The 19,647-nt window shown below is 36.5% G+C and overlaps 4 protein-coding genes across 5 annotated transcripts; all 4 read left to right on the forward strand.

Annotated features, from left to right (window-relative positions):
* Positions 1-1,084: 1,084 nt before the first annotated feature.
* Positions 1,085-4,502, forward strand: LOC106423634 (protein TIC 40, chloroplastic). Its single transcript, XM_013864410.3, has 14 exons — positions 1,085-1,359; positions 1,603-1,729; positions 1,833-1,890; positions 1,995-2,012; positions 2,368-2,689; positions 2,784-2,890; positions 2,990-3,053; positions 3,180-3,264; positions 3,370-3,410; positions 3,573-3,618; positions 3,711-3,805; positions 3,889-3,992; positions 4,084-4,131; positions 4,220-4,502. The coding sequence occupies exons 1-14, from the start codon at positions 1,176-1,178 to the stop codon at positions 4,271-4,273; spliced, it is 1,353 nt and encodes a 450-aa protein (XP_013719864.2). The 5' UTR covers positions 1,085-1,175; the 3' UTR covers positions 4,274-4,502.
* Positions 4,503-4,720: 218 nt separating this feature from the next.
* On the forward strand, positions 4,721-9,110 carry LOC106354445 (DNA repair protein RAD4). The gene is made up of 12 exons (XM_013794375.3): positions 4,721-4,959; positions 5,041-5,200; positions 5,268-5,513; positions 5,586-5,678; positions 5,751-5,843; positions 5,941-6,042; positions 6,297-6,346; positions 6,480-7,332; positions 7,407-7,601; positions 7,681-7,833; positions 8,248-8,457; positions 8,540-9,110. Exons 2-12 carry the CDS (start codon positions 5,063-5,065, stop codon positions 8,948-8,950), a joined length of 2,544 nt encoding a protein of 847 aa, XP_013649829.2. The 5' UTR covers positions 4,721-4,959; positions 5,041-5,062; the 3' UTR covers positions 8,951-9,110.
* A 459-nt stretch (positions 9,111-9,569) lies between these two features.
* LOC125582256 (serine carboxypeptidase-like 11) lies at positions 9,570-12,568 on the forward strand. Of its 2 annotated transcripts, XM_048748849.1 has the most exons (13): positions 9,570-9,802; positions 9,894-10,039; positions 10,163-10,245; positions 10,330-10,452; positions 10,811-10,913; positions 10,994-11,031; positions 11,122-11,223; positions 11,301-11,387; positions 11,462-11,584; positions 11,729-11,800; positions 11,892-12,010; positions 12,121-12,280; positions 12,384-12,568. In XM_048748849.1, the coding sequence occupies exons 1-13, from the start codon at positions 9,681-9,683 to the stop codon at positions 12,462-12,464; spliced, it is 1,359 nt and encodes a 452-aa protein (XP_048604806.1). In that variant the 5' UTR covers positions 9,570-9,680; the 3' UTR covers positions 12,465-12,568. The 2 variants fall into 2 exon arrangements, with proteins under 2 accessions (XP_048604806.1, XP_048604809.1); XM_048748852.1 differs by lacking the exon at positions 9,570-9,802 and having other exon boundaries at positions 9,888-10,043.
* Positions 12,569-18,393: 5,825 nt separating this feature from the next.
* On the forward strand, positions 18,394-19,200 carry LOC106406906 (probably inactive leucine-rich repeat receptor-like protein kinase At5g48380). Its single transcript, XM_048761138.1, has one exon. The coding sequence runs from the start codon at positions 18,394-18,396 to the stop codon at positions 19,198-19,200; it is 807 nt and encodes a 268-aa protein (XP_048617095.1).
* The last annotated feature ends 447 nt before the right edge of the window (positions 19,201-19,647 follow it).

Consider the following 19,647-nt stretch of genomic DNA (forward strand, 5'->3'; position numbering starts at 1 on the left):
AAAGAAAATAGTTTTTTGAGGTCGGCATTGGTTGGTGACACTTTGATCTAAAATGCTTGAAGGGTTCTTTTCTCTTAGTGTTTTAGATCAAGGAAGAGAGAACTGTTGAGCTTTATTGACATTTTCTTAGTTTAAACCTTGAAAAACCTTGACATCTTCTCAAGCTCTCATATGTGGAAGCTTTTGGCACATTATCTGAGAAGCAGCTTTGTAATCTTCAAAAATCTTTGTTATTTGATGATACTACCATTCCATCGCTGATCTTGTTTTTTCGGGTGCACAATGATGGTTTTAAACCACCACACATGAGATTGCATTCCCTTTGTTTTTGAATCGAAGAAAAAATAATAGCCTGGAGTTTTTGGGATTTGCTTGATGACGGATTGATGTAAGATTAGATGCTCCACTGTGTTCCACTCCTTTGTTAACGGTTTCCAAATGGCACACAACTGGTTAAACTATGTCACGGTTGTTATGTATTTAACTAGTTAACTTGTTACGAGCATCATTTAAGAGATTTTCTTAGGTTCATAGTCAATGGGCCAAAGCTTACACAGAAGAAGAGCTATTACTAGCTCCTCATAGGTTTTGCACGTTTCTCAGCTTCCATCTTCCACTGCACTCGTCATCTGAGAATCCACAATGAGCTTCTCCCCATGTATTCTTCATATCCCACCGAGCTTGATGGACTTCCTCATGAATCTGAACCATGTGATCCATCATGCAAATGAAAATGTTCCTCTATCTGAAAAGAACATAACAAATAAGTATATTCATGGATATTTGTTACACTAGAGTACTTGACTAGAGGTATTTACAGCAAATCAGTAGATGATAATCTGTAAATCATATTTTTAAGAGAATTTAAAAATATCAACATAAAATCACATGTCCAAAAACTCAAGATAAATGGTGTATGTTCGTTAATCTGTGCAAGATTAACGAGAATACATACATTATGTTGAAGAGTTTAGGGGGGGTGAATGGTAAAATAATAATAAAGGGGCTAAATTGTGATTTACGAAAAGCTTAAGGGGTGTGACAGGTAAAATAATAATAATCGCTACTAAACCTCGTGTCTGAAGGATACAGTAAGCTTTAGACCAAACAGTCTCTCAACCTTCATCTTCTTCCTCTTCCGTCTTCTCCACCAGAACTGCAAACAGGCAATAAACATGGAGAACCTAACCCTACTTTCCTCTTCATCTTCTTCCCCAAAGCTCTTAATCGGATGCAATTTCACTTCCTCGCTTAAAACCCCAGTAGGGTTCTCGCGCCGGACTCCGAAAATCACCCTCCGCTGCTCCAAAACCTCTGCCTCCGCGCAATCTCAATCTCCGGAGAAAGCTGGAGAAACTGGTTAGTTCGCACTTCCACTCGATACCCATTGTGTTGTTTGTGATTGAGAATGCGAAAGCTTGTGACTTTGCGTTATCTCTGAACTCCAAAGCTTGTGAATTTGTATTTGCAATTCGAATTCTTCTAAAAAATCATTTTTTTATTATCTGTGATTGAGAATGGGAAAGCTTTTGTGAATTTGCAATTCGAATTCTTGTAAAAAAATCATTAATTGTCTGATTTTAAATTTTGTATCTTTTGCAGTGGTTGTGAAGCACAGGAGGAGCAAAGCTTTTGCGAGCATTTTTTCTTCGAGTCGTGATCAGCAGACAACCTCTGTTGCTTACCCTAGTGCAGCAGTGCCGCCACCGTCTTCATCATCATCAACCATGTAGTGTTACTAACCATTCTCCTGGTTGTTTTGAGCAATGTGCTATATGTGTTTGATTCTTGGTAGTTAAAAGCATTTCTTATGTTTTTCTCTGTGTGTGTAGAGGATCACCACTGTTCTGGATTGGTGTTGGTGTTGGTCTATCAGCTTTGTTCTCATGGGTGAGCATGATGATTAGTTTTAATTTTTTTCCCTCTATTTTTATTCCTTTTGCTTTTGTATCAAAGAATGTATATCTGACTTTTTCTTTCTGATGGATTTACAGGCTACTTCAAACTTAAAGGTAACAGTTATTTAGCCCTTTGTTTCTCTCTCTAATATCTTACAGAACCATAGTTTATTATGTTATCTCTATATTCTCTAGTTTGTAGTGCATATGTATATGAAATAGTATTCATTGGATTGGCTATCGTAACAAGGTTAACTGTTTAATCACACTTTTTGAACTAATATAATTTAAGCATGGAATCATAACCTACATACCACTAAGGTTTTAGTGGTGCAATTCAGATATATACACCTATAATCATTTTCATAACTATTTGATTTGCAAATATATTTCACATTCTCAATGCTTTCTCTCATTATTCTTTCGACTGGTTGTTTCTCTCTGTTGATATTTTTTGCTTTGGTTTCAGAAATATGCAATGCAAACAGCTATGAAGACAATGATGAACCAGATGAACACGCAGAACAGCCAGTTTAACAACCCTGGATTCCCTACAGGACCAGGATCAGGATCGCCTTTTCCGTTTCCATTTCCTCCTCAGACAACTCCTACTCCCTCGCCGTTCCAATCTCAATCCCAGTCTTCAAGTGCTACTGTTGATGTGACAGCGACGAAAGTAGATACACCTCCTTCCACTAAGCCGCAGCCTACTCCTGTAAAGAATATAGAAGTGGATAAGCCAAGTGTTGTTTTAGAGGAAAACAAACCCAAGAAAGAAGAAAAGAACTACGGTAGCCTCCTCTTGTATCCTTTAATTTTGAGCTTCTTGCTTTTTTCATTTTCTAAGCTTCTAATTTGGATGTTGCTATAATCTTTATGATGCAGCTTTTGAGGATGTTCCCCCTGAGGAAACTGCTAAGGAAAGTCCATTTAGCAACTATGCAGAAGTCTCTGAAACCAGTGCTCCCAAGGAAGCTCGCTTATTTGAGGATGTAAGTTTTCTTTTTCTTATGCAATTGATCTTAAAAAATGAACTTAATTGGGCTAACGTGGGAGGTTTCTATGCTCTCTCATTTGGTCTTTGGGTAAAGGTTTTGCAAAACGGATCTGCTCCGGCGAATGGTGCTACTGCTTCAGAGGTTTTCCAATCTTTGGGTGAGTTAATAAAATAGCAGTTTTCATCATTTTTCTTAGGCAAGGAAGGATGTTAGGATTGTTCTCTTCTCTTTCGTTTTCCCAAGTGTTTAGATTGAATCCTTTGTCGTTCCATTGTTTACGCAGGCGCTGGGAAAGGAGGGCCTGGTCTGTCTGTAGAAGCTTTAGAGAAAATGATGGAAGATCCAACGGTTCAGAAGATGGTTTACCCGTAACTCCATCTTCCCTACCACATTTCAATCCTTCTCTTAAGTTTATTTTCAAATCTGGTTTCTAAGTAAGTAGACATTTTGTAACTTTGCATGTATGGGTTCAGACATTTGCCTGAGGAGATGCGGAACCCAGAAACTTTCAAATGTAAGTCTCTTAATGCTTAATCCTGTTATTATTATCTTTGTTCTCAGTATTGCTTCTGAAGGTTTAACCGTTGACCATTTTTTGAATGGAAAGCTTGAACTAGTCATATGAGGTTGATCCATCATCTGATAATTATCTCATATGGATTGGAATTTTTTGTAGGGATGCTTCAAAATCCTCAATACCGTCAACAGCTACAGGACATGTTGTAAGCTCCACTTACACATTGATTCCTTTATTAAGAATCTCTAAAACTATAATTTTCTATTTAGCCTTGTCTGTTTTTCTTCATGGATTTAGGAATAATATGAGTGGGAGTGGTGAATGGGACAAGAGAATGACTGAGACTTTAAAGAACTTCGACCTGAATAGTCCTGAAGTGAAGCAACAGTTCGGTAAGCAAATAATCCCTTATGAAAAAAAAACTCACTTGTTGTGACTTAGGCTCAGTACTGAATAATTGAAACGATGTTTTCAGATCAAATAGGACTGACACCAGAGGAAGTCATCTCTAAGATAATGCAGAACCCTGATGTTGCGATGGCATTCCAGAATCCTAGAGTCCAAGCAGCGTTAATGGAAGTACGTTTCCTTCGTTCACTTGAATCAAAAAAGAAAAACCTTTTTGATATGTCCTAGCTCAATTTGATTGTGGTTGTTATTGTTGTTGCAGTGTTCAGAGAACCCAATGAACATCATGAAGTACCAAAACGACAAAGAGGTAAATCTTCTGCTACTTAAAGTTCTGCACTGAAAACATCTCAAAGGCAAATCACTTGAGTGGTTTTTTTTATTTTGTTGGAGTGCAGGTAATGGATGTGTTCAACAAGATTTCGCAGCTCTTCCCAGGAATGACGGGTTGAGACAAAGCTCACGGTCTTATGGTTTGATCTCATCTCCATTGGATCAAATCTCCCGTCTTTCTTTAGCTTTCTAGGAACGCAAAAAACATAAAAACAAAAACATGTTTTTTTTTTGTCATCAAAGAGATGCTTAAGTTTTGCTCAGAACAGAGACACATAGATTGCGATGTGTAGTTGTATAACCTCCAAACATATTCATCTATCAAAATAACGAATTTGATTCGTGTAAGAACCTTATTGGTTAATTTGGGTTGGCTGACGTCACCGAGAGAGAGCACGAAGAGGAGAGAAATTAATTACTGTACTTAATTATTAACCTAAAAGTAATAGTTAAATTACGAATGAAGATCCCGAGAAAATAGAGGTGACGTGGCAATATCGAGGCCGTTTAATGACTTGGTGGGTCCCTGGACTTTTGCGGTCAAAAACAGCGTTCCCACTTTCTCGTTTGTCTTAATAGTTTCTCGGAGAAGTTTTGTCCCGTACGTCGGTCGTTGTTGTTAATCGCGCGGGAGGAGAGATTGGCGCGTGTAACTGAATCACCTTCGCTCCGTCGAATACTTTCTCTGTCTCCGCCAGCCACGAGTGAAAGAGTCGCGTGTTCGATTCGCGTCTGAGTATTATCTTTTCACTCGGAATTTGCATTAACCTCCTCGTCTCTTGAGAGACTCTTCGAAGAGAAAAAAGTTTACTCCTTTCTCGCTTTTTGAAGAAAGTTTAGCTTTTTTTTTTTTTTTAATTTGAATTATTGGTTTAAATATTTTTAGGATTTTATTTGAGAAGAAGAAGATGAAGCCTCTAATTAAAACTAAGGATAGTAAACTCTCAGCAGCCTCCAGAGCAGCAGTGAATAAAGTTCTTGACAGAATCAATGCTCGTGGCAACAAGAAGAGTGATGATACTGCTCAGAACTGTGACTCCGCAAAGGTTAGTAGTGTTTTCTATTCATTCATGGTGGAAGAATATTTAACTTATAGAGTTCTAATCATTGCAGCTGGATAAAGGGAAGCAAACCGTAACTGACAACGATCTACAGGACAGGGAACGTGGTCAGTTTGGTTACTGTGATGATGATGAGGAGATGAATGATTCAGACTGGGAAGACTGTCCTATTCCTAGTCCTGCCAAATCTGTTGATGTGGAGGTTGATGATAACAAAGATTTAACCATTGAGCTTGATGATTTGCCTCCTGATGATAAGAGGCAGAAGAACACTTACCGGGCAACAGGACAAGACAAGGTATATGGTTACTTCTTTTTATCCTAAAATAATGAATGGTTACTTAAAGAAAATTGTGTGTTTCTCGTAAAGGAACGGGCGGAACTTGTCCACAAGGTTCACTTGCTATGTCTGCTTGCAAGAGGGAGGATAGTTGACAACGCTTGTAACGATCCCTTGATTCAGGTATATATATCCCTTTTGACTGCTGTTGTTAGGCTTATCTTTGTGCATAACTGTGTAAATTTTGATGTGCAGGCTTCCTTGCTTTCACTTCTACCGTCATACTTAACAAAAATACCAAATCTAGGGAAAGTTACTGTTAGGGATGTAGCTCCTCTTCTCCGTTGGGTATGTCTTTTTAGTGATCTGTAGCTTTTTTCTTTTGTGTTTTTTTTTTTTCTGATGGGAAATTGAAGAGCAGCTTCTCCTGGCTCTCAAATTGTAGGTTCGTGGAAACTTTGCTGTTAGGTGTACTCCTAGCTCTGAGAAGTCTTTTCGTACTTCTCTAGCATTTGCTCTTGAATCTCGTAGAGGCACGTCTGAAGAGGTAAAGCTTGTGATTATGTCAATTTAATTTATTAATTATTTGGTTACTTGTGTTGTTTGAAACATCAATTTTCAGACTTTTAGTTTCATTCTTTACAAAGAAGTTGGTTTTTTTTCTTTCCAAAGTTCCTTGAATCTCTCAATGTGAAGATTACAATGTTTGTTTGTTTTTTTCAATAGTTTATCCTTCTTTTAGGAAGTTGTGGTCCAATATTGATTGTTCTAAGGAAACTCATGGGATAACTTTTTTTGCAGCTTGGAGCACTCTCTGTTGCTTTGCTTAGAGCATTAAAGCTTACAACTCGGTATGTGATACTTGTTACTTTTGCCTTAAGATAGTATTCATAATTGGTTTCTTTGCTTGATTTAAATTTGTTTATTTGCTGCGTATTGATGACAACCTTGTTCTGAGTTTCTGTACTAATTTGAGTTTCACAGGTTTGTATCTATTCTTGATGTTGCCTCCTTAAAACCTGGGGCCGACAAGGATGAGTCTCCAGGTCCAAAAAGAGCGAAAACGAAGCGTGGGATATTCAGGAACTCAACTCTTATGGTACCAAAACAGCAAGCCATCTCATCACACCAAAACAAATCGTCTTCCCATGCTGAGGATAAAAGTCTCTCTGAAACCTCTGAGCCTCAGTTGCAAGACAATAAGGACAACTCATCCTGTGAAGCAGGAACCTCCAGCAAATCTGAGGGAATAAGGAGGAGAGGAGATGTTGAGTTCGAGATGCAATTAGCCATGGCTTTGGCTGCAACTGCAACTGTAAACAACAACCAACAGAGTTCTGAAGCAACCGAGAAAAAGAAAACAACAAAAGCAAGTGATGGCTTGTCGATTCCTGACCAAGTAATGTCCACAGCCTTCGGTTCCAAGAAAGTGGACTCACCTCTCTGTTGGGCTGAGGTGTACTGCAATGGAGAAAACATGGATGGGAGATGGGTCCACGTAGACGCTCTTAACGGAACGATAGATGCAGAACAAAACGTAGAAGCTGCAGCTTCTGCTTGCAAGATGTTTCTTAGATACGTTGTTGCCTTCTCCGGTGGTGGAGCCAAAGACGTCACTCGCAGGTACTGCACAAAGTGGCACACGATCTCATCAAAACGTGTGAACTCATCGTGGTGGGATATGGTGTTAGCACCGTTACGAGAGCTAGAGGCGGCCTCAAGCTTAATCCCTCTTGCTAACCGTGCAAGTAGCTCGTCCTTTGGTGTGAGTACTGCTGTTGAAGATATTGAGTTAGCTACTCGTGCACTTACTGAGCCTCTTCCCACTAACCAGCAGGTAAGAGTTTATATAGCTCATGGCTTCATGTTTCACTTGAGAGTGTTATGAGACCTTTTTATTTAATCTTGTAGGCTTATAAGAGTCACGAACTCTATGCTATTGAGAAATGGCTTCACAAGAACCAGATACTTCACCCAAAAGGTCCGGTTCTCGGGTTCTGCGCTGGTCATTGCGTTTATCCTCGAACCTGTGTGCAGACTCTTAGAACTAAAGAGAGTTGGCTTCGTGATGGGCTTCAGCTTAAGTCCAATGAAGTTCCCTTAAAGGTACATGTATTATCTTTATTCATTCCCTTTTTTTTTCCGGTTTTGTAATCAACTCTTGATGTCCACTATCACCTTATAGATTCTCAAGCGTAACGCAAAGGTCAAAAAAGTAAAAGATTTTGGAGATGGGAACAAGGACAGTGAAGATGGTTCTCGGTGCATGGAGCTATACGGGAAGTGGCAAATGGAACCGTTGTGTCTCCCTCATGCTGTTAATGGGATTGTGCCTAAGGTAAAAGCATCTTCATCTCGGTCTTGTTTATTCTCTTCAATGGAAATCTGTTAGGGCTGGGATTTTTAACCAAACCTGCCGAACCGAACCGAAATTTTGGTTATTCCGGTGAAAAGTTCGGTTCGGTTCGATTCGGCTTGTTTATAAAAAAACTTTGGTAAGCAAAGTAACCGAAATTATCCAAAATTTTGAACCGAATTAACCAAAACTTTGAAAGGAATTATCCAAACTAACCAAAATTACTCTTATTTAACCGATTTTACCCAAAATTTTAACCGGATACCGAACCCAAACTTTTTTATGGTTCAATTCGTCGAGATTTTAGTAGAACTGAACTATCCGAACCCGCAGGCCTAGAATCTGTAGACAGAAATATTGTAAAATCTTTTTTTATGCTTGTGTTTATGGTTACAGAACGAGCGTGGTCAAGTTGATGTCTGGTCTGAGAAATGTCTACCACCTGGAACAGTCCACTTAAGGTTTCCTCGAATATTTTCAATTGCCAAGAGATTTGGAATAGATTATGCACCTGCAATGGTTGGTTTCGAGTACAAAAGTGGACGTGTTACTCCTGTTTTCGAAGGTATTGTGGTCTGTACCGAGTTCAAAGACACAATCCTCGAGGTAAAAATCACATAATTGTATGGTTTAAATATGAATGTGGATCTTTGGATTTATCTCCCTTTTTTTTTGGTGTTGTGTTTAGGCATATGCAGAAGAACGAGCAATGAGAGAAGAAGAGGAGAGAAAGCGAAACGAAGCACAAGCAGCTTCGAGATGGTATCAGCTTCTTTCGTCTATCTTAACCCGTGAGAGGTTGAAGAGCCGTTACGCCAATAACTCAGAGGATGATGTTGTCAAAACGAGGAGTTTGGAAACGAAACCAGAGACGGTTGTTAGGGAGGAGAATGTAAAAACACCTAAAAAGCAAGGAGGGGTTAAGAGAGGAAGGTCAGGAGGAAGAAAGAGTCGTAGTGAAGATGAAAACCGTGAAGGTGGAGGTGGAGATGAACATGAGCATGTGTTTCTTGATGAGGAAGAAACCTTTGATGAGAAAACCTCAGTAAAAACTAAACGCTGCAAATGTGGCTTTTCTGTCCAAGTTGAACAAATGTAGACTCTTGCTTTTGTTAGATAAACAAATGTCGATGCATGAAAATGTATGGTTTGTGGAGACAAGAACTAACCATTTAGGTATGTTTCAGTTTCAAAAACAAGGATTCATTATCAGAAACGTAATCTTTTTATAAAAAGTCTGAAAAGTGATTTTTGGCTTATTAAAGTTTTACATTTAGCTTTGATTAAAGTTTCAAATTATTGTTCTTTTACTTATTATTCATTTCATTTCATCTAAACATAAAAAAACGTGTGGATCCCTCGAGAGAGGAACACCATTGCTGATTTGCTGGCCAAGAACGCTCTTAATGCATCTGTCCTTTTGTTTGTTGAGGGTGCCTTTAATGGCTCCAACTAAACACTTCTAATCAATTAATTATGGGTTTCAAAAAAAAAAAGGATTTGGGAGCAGTGGTTTGTAATTCTTAAATGGTACTGGTGTAGTTATTGTCAAAGTCAATTAAAAGTTTCATAATAATGACAAGAACTACGGGTAGGTACCAAAATTTCGTTTTAGAAAAAAATACGTCGACAGAGGTAGCTAACTTATTTCGTGTGGATGATAAAAAATGTCACGTGTGAAAAAAATGTGAGACGATATTATTGAAGAGTGATAATGATATATTATTTCAATTGCTTTTCACTTAGAATAACATTTTAAGAATCATCTCGCTAAAACAAAATAGTGCTTTCCCTCCACTTTCTTATCTTTCTGTAAAAAAAATCACATTATGGCTAAGAAGTTGCTTCTGCTTCTTTTACTTATTATCTTTAGCCTACATCCATGTTCTGGCTCTGTTGTCAAGTTTCTTCCTGGTTTTGAAGGTCCTCTTCCTTTCGAGCTCGAGACCGGGTTTGTGTCTTTTTTTTTTTTCCATATAGTCTTCATTTTGTGGTTTCTCTAAAAGAGTGAAATAAGTTATTTCAATTGCTTTTGAATGAAGGTATATTGGTGTTGGTGAAGAAGAGCAAGTGCAATTGTTTTACTACTTCATTAAATCTGAGAAGAATCCAAAAGAAGATCCTCTTCTTATCTGGTTAAGTGGAGGACCTGGCTGCTCTTCTGCCACTGGTCTGTTTTTCGAGAATGGTAGGTAAAAATCGAAAGACTATATATCAATAATGTTTTTGTAAATATCAAAATTCACCGATTGGGGATCTGCGGTTCAACTGGTTATTGGCTATGGTTTGGATTGACTAAAAAAAAAAACAGGTCCTGTGACATTTAACGTTGAGGAGGGTTACAATGAAGGTAGTGGACCCGCCTTACTTTCTACAACACATTCATGGACAAAGGTAACACTAGCAAATGCTTGTTATGGTTCTCTTTTATTAATCTACATGATGTCTGTTTATAGTATATGGAATCATTGTTCGCAGGTGGCAAACATTATCTTTTTAGACCAGCCTGTTGGTACTGGCTTCTCCTATGCAACAACTCAACTTCTTGATACACCTAGTGACTCAGGAGAAGCTAAGCAGATCCATGAATTTATTCGCAAGGTTTTAAAATAGAGAAGACAAACTTAAGTGTGACCATTTTTTCTTTTTTTTGAACTCAAACTTCAGTGTGACAATAATGTAAAAAAGTGTGTAATATGAGACTATCCCATACTAGGCCTCGAGCTAAGCTGGATAAACAGAGACCACCCATAAACTAGCTTATCCATATGACTTTATAAATGCACTGGTTAAATCTAATCAGCTAGGTTGCTGAAAAAGACTAAATGAACAATTAGAACTGAACTGAACTGAACCTTATGGAGAAATTATAGGTAGAAATACTAAACTAAGGAAAGAGTTTGAAATTAACAATTCTGAGTAGACATTCTCTTATTTATAGTGTTTTATTGTTGTACAGTGGTTAAGTAAGCATACAGAGTTTATTTCGAACCCTTTTTATGTCGCTGGAGATTCGTATTCTGGTAAGACTATTCCGGCAACAGTTCAAGAAATCTCCAAAGGTATATGTGTGTTTCATCTTTTTTCTTTTTTTTTTCTCTCTCTAGGTGTATCATTTATTTGATTTTTTTTCTTCATGCAGGAAATGATCTTGGGTTTAAACCTCAAGTAAATCTTGAGGTTGTACTTGGCTGCTTCTTATGTTACAAAAGATTTAATCTCTCCAACAAACTGACATTGACAATCCTCTTCATTTTCTCTTAACAATAGGGTTATGTACTAGGAAACCCGGTAACAGACTTCGAATTTGACCATAACCATTGCATTCCATTTGCTCATGGAATGGCATTAATCTCTGATGAACTCTACGAGGTACACGAAATATATTACGTGCAGGAATGTAGTTAAAATCAAACAACATATACAAAACTTTCTATTTTATTTTGCAGTCATTGAAGAGAAACTGTAAAGGAAACTATGAAAATATAGATCCACATAACACAGAGTGCTTGAAACATCATGACAAATATCTAAAGGTATACACTGATCATTATAGTTGTGAAAGATAGTGTATTCAATTTTTGTTGTTGTTGTTTGGTTACTTTTGCAGTGTATTTCTAGCATAAATGTTGTTCATATTCTAATGCCACGTTGCGATCCCCCCCTGTTCCTCCAAAGAAGATTTATTCTCCTTAGAAACGTTTCGGCTCCGTTAATTGCAGATGGATGCTATGTAAGCAATCCATATTCTTTCTGTTAACTCGCCAGAGCTATGCTTCTATCACATATTCGGATCAGTATTGAAAAAGTAATGAGCATGTAAAACCATTGAGAGAAAAATATGTAACACCAGAATTGCTTTTGCACCCATTTGCAGATATATACTGATTTAATAGCTTCCCTCTGGGCTAATGATGAGAGCGTACGTAAAGCACTTCATGTAGTTAAGGTACGTACTATAGTATAATCATAATATCTGACGAGGCTGCATGCGGTTTATACAATTAATGACGGTAAAAAAACTTTGAATATGATTTCAGGGAAGTATAGAAAAATGGGTACGGTGTTCTTCGGGCAAGCCTTACGACTTCGACATTAAAAGCAGCGTACCATACCATATGAACAATAGCATCAAAGGATACAGATCTCTCATATTCAGGTTTGACTTATCTACAACTTTCTAACCTTTTTATATATACAAGTTAATTTCAAGAGTTTATATTGAACTCTTATGGGACACTGTTTTGGGTAAATAATGTATATATATAGCGGTGATCATGACTTAGTGGTGCCTTTCCCTTCAACGCAAGCGTGGATAAGATCACTTGGTTATTCCATTATTGATGAGTGGAGGCCATGGATGGTACATAATCAAATTGCTGGATACACTAGGACTTATGCCAATAACATGACATATGCTACTGTCAAAGCAAGTCTTCTTGTCCATTGATCTTCTTAATTAATATGATGAATCTTTTCCCTTATAATTAGCACAAGGAAAAGGTGACTTCTCTTCTGATTTTAATTTACAGGGAGGTGGGCATACACTTGAATTCAAACCAAATGAAAGCTTTATCATGTTTCAGAGATGGATTAGTGGTCAACCACTCTAAATCCCTTTTCTTTTTTTGGTAGTCACTGATAATTTTATCTGTAAATTTGTTGTTGAGACTTGATAATTAAGTGGTTACCTATTGAGTATGGTTGTTTAAACTCCCTTTTGATTTGGTTTGGTTGATAAACCGAAAAATCCAATAAAGATTCCGGTGTAGTATCCTAGACCAGTTTAGTAGTCCGTGTTTTGTTTTTACCATCACCACTTTTATTACAAAGTTCCTGTATTAGTTCTTTTTTGTATTGTAAATTTCCTACAAAGTTCTTGTACCATTTCTCAGTTTGTGAAATATCGAATCCCCTCCGTTTGCATTTCAAACGCACGTAGCTTACTATTCTTGTTTTTTTTCAATTTTCAGGTGAGAAAAGGACAGGATTTTTTTTTTTTTTGTCACAACTTGTATTATAAAAGCTCAAAGAGCAACAAAGTTTACAATCAAACTAGAAGATCCCGGAGCCATGCTCGACGATGGGATAATACTAAACAACATTACAAAACATTGAAAGATAGAGCTTTTAAGGGGCGAGTCAAGCTCAGCGGTATAAAGAGTCTCATGGAGAAACTTCATCTTTTTCCCTAAAGCGAACTGATAGTCGAAGACGACGTTGATACAGCTGTAAGCAACGGTTGGAATGATGACCGACAAGAGCTTTTGGTGAAAAGCTCCATGACCGTATAGAAAACAAAGTCCTAACTGACTTGATTTGGCATTGACTAGAATAGGTGGACTATGTGAATCCAGTAATAAGTAGATGATTATATCCACGGCATTGAAAATATATTGAGGCTTGACGAGAAGTTCTAAAGCAACGATGAGCAATGAGTTAAGACAAGAGCTTCTAGTTCCAGCATTACCGTGAAGGAACCATGAAGGTTTGGCCGAACAAATGCCAAATTGCCAGTCGTCAGACTCAAACAAGCTTTGAATGAACGAGCTAGAGTCGGGATTTTCAGATGGGAGAGCTTCTTGCGGTGATTGCATAGGAGAGGCGCGACTACGCAGCGGAGAGCTAGTCTCACGTCCGGTAGTGACTGGTCTAGGAGGCGGTGGCTTAGCAGGTATTAGATCTGGCTGGCGATGCATATAATCGAAGAGGTGAGAACGACCAGATCCGGTGAGGCCTCCCTCGAGCTGAGAAGCTCCGGCGTTTTTAACACCAAGAGGAGACGCAACAGCGACGAGAGGAAGTGTAGAGGAAACGGCGACGGCGTGGTGAAATCCGGCCCGGAAGGGAACATGGTGAGCGGAGGAGCGGTGTGAGGATAGTAACATCGGGAGGAGAGTAACGTCTGGAGGGTCTGGTGGTTCCGGAGGGATGACGGGAGAGAGACCTTCAAGCGGGACGTTCACACACGACGACGGCGGCGGATCTGGAGGGGGCCGGAGACACGACGGAGGAGTAGTGACCATCATAGCCATGGAGAGGAGCATGGCTGCTTCAAAGGGAGGAGGAAGGAGCAGCGTGGCTGAAGCAGGGGAGATCCATCGGAGGCGCCTTGGGATGCGGGTCTGAGAGAGTTTCTAGGGCAGAAAAGGACAGGATATAACATAAAATTTCTGTCAAAGCAGAGATATAGCATAAGATTAAATTAGTTATAAACAGTTGCCAAGCTTATGAATACATCTCCAAGATATATGCTTCAATTCATTGATGTATTAATACTCTCTTTCATGTCTTAACTCTGAAAACAATGAATGAGAGTTTATAATCAATGTGTGTTAATTACAACGAAAAGGTATGTGATAATTGATTATCTAGGTACACGCTGGCCGAAGAGCACGCTGATGTCATTAACCTCCATGACTGGTATCAATCTTTCAAAACGATACTTATTCCTCGGAGTAGCAAATCCAAACAAAAGTCAAAGACATGCTCACAAACTAAGAAACGGATGTAGAGATGCGAAGAACCAGAAGCACCTGCTGAATCTTTAATCCATTATCCTTTATTCAGATTATGTCCTTTGAAAAGAGGAAAGGGAAGAATAAATAATACTATCTGATCTCTGATAATTATTGAAAAATGTGCAGGAGATGGAAACAAGATTGGTGATAAAGCCATGTCCATCCTTTGTTAAAGGTTCATTTTACATAAATGCATGCGACCAAATATTTTATATAAAACTTTCTTTGCTTAAACATTTGCTTCCACCAGAGCTCGATTCTGCAGAGCGGTAATGGAGCTTCAGATTGCGGGACTTATTCGGATGCCTTCAAAAAGACGTCGAGATTTTGTGTTGGTTCATAAGAATAGTTTCAATACAATTCCTTTGTAAGGTTACGTAGATGACTACGCTCACTTGTAACACGTGTTGTTTTTTTCGAGACGGATGTTTTTGGAGTTTTCGATTACTTTTCTTATGTCCGTTCACCTAAGATCTATGAGAACTCAGTCTAGACAAGTAATTAGTTTGGCCAAGAATTTTCAAACCTGAAGATTCTTATACTGAAACCCTCTACAAAAGTTTACTCTATTTTTTTTTTTTAAAACAGAATAATTAGGGGTGGGCATTTTACCTGACACCCGAAGACGCACCCAAACCCGACCCGAAAAACCTGAACCGAAATCCAAAGCGAAATAGCAAAATATCCGAATAAGTATTAAGTTAGGAGAGATTGGATATCCAAACCTGAATGGATATCCGAAGATAACCGAACATATATATACTTACTCTTATATTTCTAATTTACATCTTTCATTTTTTTTAAAATATTTATATTGATGTTACACATACTTTAAGATGATAAATATATATATATATAATTATGAACTAAATGATTTGATAATAATTTAAAATGCATGTCAAACTTTTTTTAAAAATATATATAATTCTCCCCCAAAAGCGTCGGAAACAGTACAGCTGGAGCTCCGGTGAAACAGAAAATTCTAGGTTACAAGGAGGTGACTACCCTACTAACAGATTTACAAGAAACTACACTACTAACAAACTTTTTGTCTCATGTATTAACAAAAGTTACATTAAAAACAATGCCCAAAATAATATCTACTAGATGATAATTCGCGCACATGCGCAGGGTGAATTTTTATAATAAAGTTTGTTTATTAATGGTTTTAATATTTTGCAAAAATACAATTTTTATCGATTATAAAATGACGAATACAAATGTTGGTCTTTTAAATATATTATCGTTGTTGAAGAGTTAACATATTACATCTCTTTTTTAACTGTTTTTAAGACTTCATATGCACAAAAAGAAATTAAGTTTTGCCGGTGACACAAATCACCAAAACCAAATAGACAACATCGATTGTGTAATGACGAAAGGGGATCAGGTGTTCTGCTCTCGATATGTTTACTATTGACTCTTCATAAGTGATTTTATTTTCTACCTCTATAAAATTGTGCTTTCGTTCTCGTCTTTATTTCATTGATATGAGTTAAGTTTTTTTCTTTAACTTCTTTTATGAATTCGGTGAATTACATAAATGTCAATTTTAAAAATAGACATCTGTAAAAATTAGTTTCACTTCAGGTACATATCTAAGAATCAAAATTTTGAAAACAAATCACCGGCAAACTATATTAACAGGTTAGTGTTCAAATCTAATATATCAAGTTGTTATAGAATATAAGTGCGGAATCGAAATATAAATGTTTGTTTAGTAATATTCACGGTCAGCTCGGTCTAAAAATCATCTAATTTTAAAACAACAAAACAAATTACTTATTTCACCAGTTCGGGTAATATATGTATCCGAATGGGTAATATCCAAACCCGAATGGATATCCGAAGATAACCAAACATAAGTATATTTAACCCAGGTACATATCTAAGAATCAAAATTTTGAAAAAAAATCACCGGCAAACTATATTAACAGGTTAGTGTTCAAATCTAATATATCAAGTTGTTATAGAATATAAGTGCGGAATAAAAATATAAATGTCTATCTAGTAATATTCACGGCCAGCTTGGTCTAAAAATCATCAAATTTTAAAACAACAAAAAAAATTACTTATTTCACCAGTTCGGGTAATATCTGTATCCGAACGGGTAATATCCAAACCCGAATGGATATCCGAAGATAACCAAACATAAGTATACTTAACCCTATATTTCTATTTTATTTCTCTCATTTTATTCAAAATATTTATATTAATGATGCTTATTGCTCAAAATTAGATAATATACATATAATTATGAACAAAATCATTTGGTACTCACTTAAAATACATATCAAGCTCTTTTTTTTTGCATTAACAAAAGTTGCATCTAAACTTTTAAAACAACAACTAACTTAGTGTATTTCTATTTTTAATGTTTTATCTCCAAACCTATTAATAGTTTAATCAATTTAAAAATTAGAAAACCAGTTAAGTTAAAATAAATTTTAAATACAAAATCTTAAACAATGAATCATTTATTTGTTTATTCTTCAAAATTTAAATATCCGAACCCGGCCAAAATATCTGAACCAGAACATAAAATATCCGAACCCGAATCAAAGTGTAGAAATACTCGAACGGGTTCTATATCTTTATATTGAAATACCCGATATGAACCTGAACGTATATCCGAACACCCACCCCTACGATATATGATCATTTGTATCTTGCTTGAACAAAAAAAAAAGTTAAACCACTGATCACAAAATTTTCAGACTTTTACCATTTTTTGTAATTTATAATCGTTTTTCAAAATTCAAAATATAACATATAAGAAAAAATCTAATTTTTTTTTATTATATGTCTAATGTGATTGTTTAATTTATTTAATAGTATAAAATTAAACAAAAAAAAAAGAGATGTTGGAAAAATTGTTATCAAATAAGTATTATTCATAATCATTAATTGTCATATATATGTTAACCATATTAGTTAATTCTGTAGCTTTTATTTAAGCAAACTTTTGTCCTGATTAATTTGATTGTTAGTTTAATAAAAACCATACTATATGTTTATATGGAGCTTATTTTTCTAATAGTTGTAAGAATCATTCTCGTGATAACACGTGACTGCGAAAACATGTTGTAATGCTCTATGATTAATATATAGATGATTTGTTTTTTAATTATTATCCCCAAACTTAATAATCATTCAATCTATAAAAAATATAAAAAAATCAGTTAAATGAAATTTATATATTTAAATATTTTTTTTAAATCGAAATATCCGAACCCGAACTAAAAATATTCAAACCCAACCCGGAGTACAGAAATACCCGAACAGATTCTCTATCCCTATACCGAAATACCCAAAAATCCGAAACACTCGATCCGAACCCGAACGCCCACCCCTAAAAATAACTATATAATAGAATTGGTTGTTGCTTTAATGACACTATATAATATAGTAGAAAATAGAGTAAAGAACAAAAATAAACAAGTTAATATATATAGAGTAAACTTATTTTTATTCTATTATAAAATAAAAAATAATATACCATTAAAATATTTTTTATTTTAAATTTTATTTTAAAATAAAAAATACAGTGGGTTGGAGATGACCTAAAGCTTTCACTCAGTTACCACAAAGAGACCTTTATAATTAATATTTCTTGGCCTATTCATAGCTTCCATGTCATAGTTACAAATTTACCCATAATATTGTTTTAAAGTTAGAACTTTACCTAAAACTAATGAGAGTTTTGTTAGTGATTTTTGCTCCCAAAACTCATTCCCATACCCTGTATTTCTTGAACCAAACAACCCATATTACACGCTACTTCCACGAAATGGACACCATGATTACTCTTTTCCACATTTGAATATTCAAACCCATGAGACCAGCTGCTAAATCTTTTTCTTTGTTTGTGAATATTCTCACTCAGGTATCTTCCTTCAACTCCTTTTACACGACAAGAGACTTTATATTTCCCCTTGTTCAAGCTTTTGTCTACTTAACGTTGCTGCTAAAACCTTTCTCTCTTGTTATTTTCTATTGAAAGGGCCCCAACCACAAAACAATGTCCATTATGACCGTAATCGTAACTTGTCTCTGGTTCTTACTAGTGTCTAGCCTCACATGCGCAAACAAGGCCGACGTATATTGCTTGAGGGACATATATTCCCAAGTCAAGGATCCAAATGAATATTTATCGAGTTGGGTATTTGGCAACGAGACTCCAGGTTATATCTGCAACTTCAGTGGTGTGACTTGCTGGCATGATGATGAGAATAGGGTTCTGAGCATTAAGCTTTCTGGTTTTGGTCTCGAAGGAAAATTCCCTTCTGGGATTATGTACTGTACTAGTTTGGTAGCTCTGGATCTTTCTAGAAACAACTTCTATGGAGCTTTGCCATCCAACATGGCCTCTTTGGTTCCATTTCTCACAACTCTCGACCTCTCTTACAATCAATTCTCCGGTGAAATCCCAGCCAGTTTATCAAATATTAAGTTCCTGAACACTCTTATGCTCCAGCATAACCAGTTCACTGGTCAACTTCCTCCCGAGCTAGCGTCACTTCCGCGGCTCACTAGGTTTTCAGTAGCAGAAAATCAACTGGCCGGTCCTGTCCCTCGTTTCAACGAAACAACAATGAGTATTGGACTGGAGAACTTTGCTAATAACGAGGGTTTGTGTGGTCGGCCTATGGATGCTTGTGTTGACCCGGAAGAAGAAATGATCCGGTTAGGGAAGATGGGTGCAGCAGTTGGTGCGGCTTTACTTGCACCAGTAGGTGCATTCTTAGACTGGTTCACCATCAACAATAGGAAGAAGAAACAAGGAGATACAAGACACCGCAGCTTGATTTTCCACATTGGGGACTGAAACACTGTTTTCATCAGTGTTTAATCACATTATGCATCTTATACAACGAATAATTTAAAAGTATATAGGTATTAATGAATGATCATATGCATATCTACGCCTATATACATTTGAGAGAACTATGATTTATAACACGGTTTGATATATTTTGATCTCAATTTCAACATGACTTTTATGCCATACACAGTAATATAATTGTAGTATTATGTTAAAGTTTTTTGTTAACCAGTATTATGTTAAATTCGTTTTTACCTTTTTTGTTATAGCAGACAAAAAGATGAATTAAAAAAAAAAAGATCAAGTATAACACGCAAGATCAAAATATATATTATTTCCTTTTCCTTTTATATAACTAGGCAAAGAGCCCGTGCGATATCGCACGGGAACTCATTTTATAAAAAATATATAATAATCTATAATTTATAATTTTATATGCCTGATAAAAAA

The sequence above is a fragment of the Brassica napus genome, chromosome A2 (genome assembly GCF_020379485.1).
Source record: "Brassica napus cultivar Da-Ae chromosome A2, Da-Ae, whole genome shotgun sequence".
Lineage (NCBI taxonomy): Eukaryota > Viridiplantae > Streptophyta > Magnoliopsida > Brassicales > Brassicaceae > Brassica > Brassica napus.

Bases quoted from the DNA above. Each gene is read 5' to 3' on its own strand.
- LOC106423634 (XM_013864410.3), top strand. From the start codon at position 1,176: ATGGAGAACCTAACCCTACTTTCCTCTTCATCTTCTTCCCCAAAGCTC. The intron at 1,730-1,832 runs GTAGTGTTACTA...CTGTGTGTGTAG, and splicing joins TCTTCATCATCATCAACCAT to AGGATCACCACTGTTCTGGA. The intron at 4,132-4,219 runs GTAAATCTTCTG...GTTGGAGTGCAG, and splicing joins AGTACCAAAACGACAAAGAG to GTAATGGATGTGTTCAACAA.
- LOC106354445 (XM_013794375.3), top strand. From the start codon at position 5,063: ATGAAGCCTCTAATTAAAACTAAGGATAGTAAACTCTCAGCAGCCTCC. The intron at 5,679-5,750 runs GTATATATATCC...TTTGATGTGCAG, and splicing joins GTAACGATCCCTTGATTCAG to GCTTCCTTGCTTTCACTTCT. The intron at 8,458-8,539 runs GTAAAAATCACA...TGTTGTGTTTAG, and splicing joins TCAAAGACACAATCCTCGAG to GCATATGCAGAAGAACGAGC.
- LOC125582256 (XM_048748849.1), top strand. From the start codon at position 9,681: ATGGCTAAGAAGTTGCTTCTGCTTCTTTTACTTATTATCTTTAGCCTA. The intron at 9,803-9,893 runs GTTTGTGTCTTT...TTTTGAATGAAG, and splicing joins CCTTTCGAGCTCGAGACCGG to GTATATTGGTGTTGGTGAAG. The intron at 12,011-12,120 runs GTTTGACTTATC...GTATATATATAG, and splicing joins TACAGATCTCTCATATTCAG to CGGTGATCATGACTTAGTGG.
- LOC106406906 (XM_048761138.1), top strand. From the start codon at position 18,394: ATGTCCATTATGACCGTAATCGTAACTTGTCTCTGGTTCTTACTAGTG.